The sequence below is a fragment of the Chlamydotis macqueenii genome, chromosome 25, assembly GCF_036417535.1.
Source record: "Chlamydotis macqueenii isolate bChlMac1 chromosome 25, bChlMac1.mat, whole genome shotgun sequence".
Classification (NCBI taxonomy): Eukaryota; Metazoa; Chordata; class Aves; order Otidiformes; family Otididae; genus Chlamydotis; species Chlamydotis macqueenii.
The window spans coordinates 638,245-644,244 of NC_141580.1; the positions used below are offsets into that span (position 1 = coordinate 638,245).

General features: G+C 73.2%; 2 protein-coding genes across 3 annotated transcripts; one reads left to right on the forward strand and one right to left on the reverse strand.

Moving 5' to 3' along the window:
• The first annotated feature begins 86 nt into the window (after window positions 1-86).
• PNMT (phenylethanolamine N-methyltransferase) lies at window positions 87-2,577 on the forward strand. The gene is made up of 3 exons (XM_086767019.1): window positions 87-1,002; window positions 1,218-1,425; window positions 2,016-2,577. The coding sequence occupies exons 1-3, from the start codon at window positions 849-851 to the stop codon at window positions 2,449-2,451; spliced, it is 798 nt and encodes a 265-aa protein (XP_086623145.1). The 5' UTR covers window positions 87-848; the 3' UTR covers window positions 2,452-2,577.
• A 277-nt stretch (window positions 2,578-2,854) lies between these two features.
• PGAP3 (post-GPI attachment to proteins phospholipase 3) lies at window positions 2,855-6,000 on the reverse strand. Of its 2 annotated transcripts, none has more exons than XM_086767013.1 (8): window positions 5,777-6,000; window positions 5,174-5,271; window positions 4,946-5,098; window positions 4,487-4,549; window positions 4,312-4,373; window positions 4,075-4,211; window positions 3,752-3,858; window positions 2,855-3,326 (listed from the first exon to the last, which is right to left on the reverse strand). In XM_086767013.1, the coding sequence occupies exons 1-8, from the start codon at window positions 5,973-5,975 to the stop codon at window positions 3,312-3,314; spliced, it is 834 nt and encodes a 277-aa protein (XP_086623139.1). In that variant the 5' UTR covers window positions 5,976-6,000; the 3' UTR covers window positions 2,855-3,311. The 2 variants fall into 2 exon arrangements, with proteins under 2 accessions (XP_086623139.1, XP_086623138.1); XM_086767012.1 differs by having other exon boundaries at window positions 3,752-3,956.

Genomic DNA, 6,000 nt, shown 5'->3' on the forward strand with positions numbered 1-6,000 from the left:
GTGGCTGGAGGGGCCCAGGTGTCCTGCGGGGTCCGGGGATTGGGGGGATTGGGGATTGCTTATATAACTGCCCCCCCCGCCTCGCCCCACTGCCAGCCTAGCCAGTGCCAGGGTGCGGGACGGCCCCAGCGCCAGCACCCAGATTAGCTGTACCCGCCCGGCCGGATCCTGCTGTCCCTGGGCCACTGCCAGCCCCCGGCCCCATGCCCTGCCCCATCCCGTCCCCTTGTCCCCATGTGCTGCCTGTCCCTGGCACCTTTGTCCTCCTACAGCTCTGGCACAGGAGGGATTCGGGCTCTTTAACGCCCACCCTCTTCCCAGCCCCAATAAGTGGGTCCCATCCTGCCCCTTATCGCAGGGTACTGGGAGCACTGGGAGCTGGCAGGGTTGGTGGTGCCAGATCCTGCCAGGGGCTGGGCTGAGGTCTGGCAAACTCAGCTCACTGGTAATGGAGGCATCAGGAAGAACCCCATCCCTGCCCAGCTCCATCCTGTGGGACATTCCCGTGGGACACTCATGGGCAGCAGATTGGGGGGTGGAGGGGGGGTGTCACGGCCAGGACACCCATATCTGGGCGGTGTGGGGAAGGGGGAGTAAAAGGCTCAGGACACAGGGACTGGGGCCGGCGTTCTGGATCCTGCCCTCCCCAGCGAGCGTTATCGCTCAGGCAGGGCCGGATCCGGCAGCCGCGTCCCCCGGCCCTGGGGCGCTGGCGCTAACCTGGTTACAGCCACGATGGATGGCCGCCATCGCCCCCGCACCGGCGGGGCCATCGCTCACCGCGGCCCCCCCCGCCCGGCCGGGGATATAAAGCGAGTTTGGCGCTGCCGTCGCCACAGCCCCTTGCCATGAGCAGCCTGGCCGCCCTCCACGAGGGCTACGAGTGCTTCGACCCCCGCGCCTACCTGCGGAACAACTACCTGCCCCCCCGGGCCGACTTCTCCTCCGAGGAGTTCGTGGTGCCCTGGAAGCTGCGATGCTTGGCCGAGACCTTCGCCAGCGGTGAGGGGTTCCGGGGAAGCCCCCTCACTTCAGTGGGGTGGGGAAACTGAGGCACGGGGTGGGCGAGCACCTCGGCACCCACCCTGCCTGCTCCCCACCCATCTCCCTGCTCCCCAGCCGCCTCTCAGAGTGGGACCCCCCGCCCCCACCTCAGTCACCCCCGTCCCTCCTGCCGGTGCCCGGCTCGGCCTGGGACCCCCGTGTCCTGCCCCCAGGTGAGATCCGCGGGCGCACGCTGATCGACGTGGGCTCGGGCCCCACCATCTACCAGCTGCTGAGCGCCTGCGACCACTTCGAGGAGATCGTGGCCACCGACTACCTGGCAGTGAACCGGGAGGAGCTGGGGCGCTGGGCGCGGGGGGAGCCCGGCACCTTCGACTGGAGCCCCTTCATCCAGCACGTCTGCAAGATCGAGGGACGCGGGTAGGGCTGCGGGCGGGGGGGCCTGGGCGGTGGGTGACGCGGTGTCGGCGGGCGGCTGCATGGCCCCTGGGATCACGGCCCCGTGTTCCCGCAGACGCTGAGCTGACCCCTGCAGGAGCACGTCCCCAAATCCTGCAGGATCACAGCCCCACATCCCTGCGGAGGCTGAGCTGATCCCTGCAGGATCGTGTCCCCAAATCCCATGGGGTGAGAGCCCCACATCCCTGCGGAGGCTGAGCTGATCCTTGTAGGATTACGTGTCCACATTCCTCACAGACAGCGGTCTGATCCCTGCAGGACCCTGTCCCCAAATCCCCGCGTGGGCGGGGTGGATCCCTGTGGGATCCTGTCCCCATGTCCCTGCAGACGCTGGCTTGATCCCTGCAGGATCCCATCCCTGTGGGTGCTGAGTTGATCCCTGTGGGTGCTGAGTTGATCCCTGTTGGACCCTGCTCTCGTGTCCCGGTGGACAAGGGCTGATCCCTGTAGCGCTGCGTTCCCAAACCCCACGTGCTCCCAGCCCCACGTCCCGGCGGGTGCTGCTGGCCAGGGGCCCCGCGCCGCCCGCGCTGACGCCCGCGTCCTCGCAGGGAGCCGTGGCAGGAGAAGCAGCGGCGGCTGCGGTGCCGGCTGCGGCGCATCCTGCCCATCGACGTGCACCGGCCGGAGCCGCTGGGCGCCCCGCTTCGCCCGCTGGCCGACGCGCTGCTCTCCGCGTTCTGCCTGGAGGCCGTCAGCCCCGACCGCGACGCCTTCGCGCGGGCGCTGGCGCACGTGGGCTCGCTGCTGCGCCCGGGGGGCCACGCGCTGCTGCTGGGGGCGCTGGGCGAGTCCTTCTACCTGGCGGGGGCCGCGCGCCTGCCCGTGGTGCCGCTGGCCGAGGACGACGTCCGCGCCGCCTTGGCCGGCGCCGGCTTCGCCCTCCGTGACTTCCGCTCCTACGCCATGCCGCCCGCCCTGCGCACCGGCGTGGACGACGTCGAGGGCGTCTTCTTCGCCCACGCGCAGAAGCCGCTGGAGGCCTGAGGGACCCCCCCCCGAGGGGAACCCGCTCCCGCCCCCCCCAGGAGCCAGAATTTGTACCCCGCGCCGCCCCGCTCCAGCCCGGGGCTCCCCCCGCTGCCCCCAATAAAGCCCCAGCTGCACGGCCCAGCCCCGCGTCGCCTCGGGGCACAGGGAGAGGGGGGACCCCTGGATCCGGGGGGGGTGTGGGCGCCTCAGGGCACAGGGAGGGGGTCTGGGGCACGAGCAGGGCGGGAAATGGGGTGCAGGAGAGAAACGAGGCGCAGCGTGGGGGGAGGGCCAGGGGGACGGGGGGGCTGGGGAGGGGTCAGGGCGGTGGGGCGCGAGCCAGGCCTGGCACAGGTTGAACTCAGCTTTATTCACGTCCCACCACACACAGGGGCAAGGGGGGGGCGCACAGCCCCCCAGTAGGGGGGGGGGGCACCCCCAGCCCCAAGGCACCGTTGCAGCCCCCCCGCCCCGCAACAGCCGGCCAGCAGCCAGCAGGCCTGAGCGCGGCCCCCCACCCCACGCACGGCCCCCCCGCACTGCTGGGCTCCACGGCAGGGAGGGCCCCTGGCTCAGCGGCGGGGTGCTCGGGGGGGGTGCTCGGGGGGAGCTCAGCTGCCCTCGGCCCCCCCACACCCGGCAGGGGGGGTGCTCGGCCCCCCTGCGCCCCCGGCAGGGGAGAGGGGGGGTGGGGGGGGAGAAGCGCAAACCTCAGAAGGCAACCGGGGGAGGGGGTTGGGGGGCAGGGGGGGCGGGGGGGGCCTTGGCACAGGGCAGGGCAGGAGCCCGGGGCGGGGCGAGGGGCCACGCGCCCCCCCCGGCAGCTCTAGTCCACTTTGAGGAGCGCGGCGTCGGCCGTCAGGAGGTAGAGGCTGTCATCCACCAGGAAACTGCGGAGAGGGAAAGGGGGGCTGCGGGGGGGGCAGAGGGGGGGCCCTGTTCCACAGCCCCCCGGCCCTGGGGGACGCCCCTCCCGCTGCCAGTGCTGGGCAGCAACGGGGGGAAACGGGGGGAGCCCTAAACCCCCGGCCGAGCACAGCCGGACCCGGGGCTCCTGGGGGGCAGCAGCGGGGTCCCTCCATCGCCCCACGGGCAAGAAGGGGGGGCCCCAGCACCCCAATTCCATGAAGGGGGGCACTGTGCATCCCACGGGCAAGAGAGGGGCCCCCAGCACCCCACGGGAAACAGCGGGGAGCGTCCCCCGGGCCAAGGGGGGGCCCTTCGCGCCCCGATTTCAAAAGGGAGGCACTCAGCACCCCGCGGGACAGACGGGGGCGCCCAGCACCCAGGTTTTGGGGGGCGGGGGGGCACCGACCTGTAGAAGAGCACGTTGAGCGGGATGGTGCCGATGTGCCAGAGCGCGTGGGCGTCCAGCACCCAGAGGAGCGGGGGGAAGTCGAGCAGCTCCAGCAGCGCCAGCGCCTGCAGCAGCAGCACCACGGCCGCACACTTCCAGACGTGCGGCAGGCGCGGGCGGTTCCGCAGGCACCAGCGCAGCCACCACGCCAGGTTCAGCAGCCCTGGGGGGGGGGACGGGGGGGAAAGGGTGGGGGGCACAGAGAGGGGAGCACCCGCCCGCGCGCACGGCCCCCCGCCTGCCCGGCCCCCCGCGCGCACGGCCCCGGCCCCCCGCCTCACCGACGGCCGCGTTGGCAGCCATGTTGTAGCCGTAGTCGAAGCGCACGAGCGTCAGGTAGGAGATGTGGCAGGCGAGGAAGAGGAGGAGGAAGGCCCTGAAGATGCTGATTAAGGCTGGCCGCTGCAGCCCCAGCGTCCTGGGGGGCGAGGAGGAGGAGGAGGAGGAAGGGGGCTCCCTCGCGGCCCGGCCACCGCCGGCAGTGCGGGCACGCAGGCGCGCGGCGCCGGGGCGCTCACCTGACGCAGCACAGGTACACGGAGTGCAGGACCACGGCCGAAGCGCAGAAATAGTCCAGTTTCTGCGGGACGGGGCTGGCTGAGGCGCGCGGGGCTGAGCGCGGGGGCCCCGGCGCGCGCCTGGGGATGGAGCGCGAGGAAGCCGCGCCCGGAGCGGCTCCGCGGCACCGCTCACCTCCGTCAGCGCCGTGTCCCTGGTGTGGAAGACGGTGGACCAGAACCAGGCGTTCAGGGAGACCTGCGGGAGCGGCGGCGTGAGGGGCGGCAAGCGGGCGCGCGGGGAGAGGCTGGGGGCCCCGCCGAGCGCCAGCTCCCCGCCTGGGTCACGCTCCCCCCGCAGCAGCTCGTCAGCCTCGTTAGGGAAGACGAGCACCCCGAAAATCGGCCGTGGGGGTGGCAGCGGCCGGAGCGGCGCGGGGTTTGCTGAGCAGCTGGTTACAGGAAGGCCCCCGACGCCCCGCGCTCCGGCGGAGGACGCCCGGGAAGCGCTGCCGGGCTGGTGCCGCTCGGCCAACGCGGGCCGGGCCCCCCAAACCCGCCCGTGTCACCCTGGGGGACCGCAGCGACACAGGACGAGCCCCAGGGAGAGCGGCGCGGGCGCAGCGCAGCCCCCGGGCCGGGGGTCCCGGCTCACCCAGGCGAAGGCGACGCAGGTGGGGTACATGGGGGAGGCGGGCGGCACGGCGGCCTTGTAGCGCAGCAGCATGACGAAGCTGGCCAGGCCGTTGAGGAAGGAGGCGAAGGCGGAGGCCGGCTCCTGGAAGAAGAGGAACCGCGAGAAGGGCCACTGCGAGGGAGAAAGGGGGGGCGTCAGAGGGGCACCCCGGGGGCGCCGCCGGCCCCCCCGCCCCCCCGCGCCCACCTTGCCGTGGAACTGGGGCACGCGGCGGCCGCCCTGGACGTAGAGCCGCACCGTCAGCCACATGCACTCGTACTCGCAGTCGTCGCGGCAGGTCCAGCCTGCAGCCAGGGAGACGCTGCGCTGGGAGGGGGCGGCCAACGGAGGCCGACGCCTCCCCCAGCGGAGTCCAGTGTCTCCCAGCACAGCCCAGTGACCCCCCAGAATGGCCCAGTGACCCCCCCGGCACGGCCCAGCACAGCCCAGTACCCCGCTACACAGCGGAGCAGCTCCCAGTGTGATCCCAGAATGGTCCAGTTACCCCCCAGCACGGCCCAGTGCCCACCAATACAGCTCTGCTGCCTCCCAGCATGGCCCAGTACCTCCCAGCACAGCCCAGTGCCTCCCAGTGCAGCCCAGCGCCCCCCAGCCTGGCCACAGCCGGCCCCAGCGCCTCCCCGCCCGGCCCAGTGCTCCCCAGCCCAGCTCCAGTCCATCCCAGTGCCTCCCAGTACGGGCCAGTGCCCCGGCCCCGCCCGCCCAGACACTCAGCGCGGGGGCGGGGCCTCGCGGAGTGGGCGGGGCCCGACGGGCGCGGCAGCCAATGGGCACAGGAGGGGGCGGTACCTGTCAGGCCCATGTACAGCGGCTGGCGGGCGCGGAAGTGCCGCAGCGCCGCCCCCGAGCAGTTCTGCCGCTCGCAGCGGCCCAGGCACTCGCGGTACAGCGGCTCCCGGTCCCCCTGCGAGCCCCGGGCCGGGCCCGGCGCCGCCACCGCCGCCAGCAGCAGCAGCAACGCGGCCCGTGCCGCGCCGCCGGCCGCCATCACCGCCCGGCCCGGCCCCGCCACT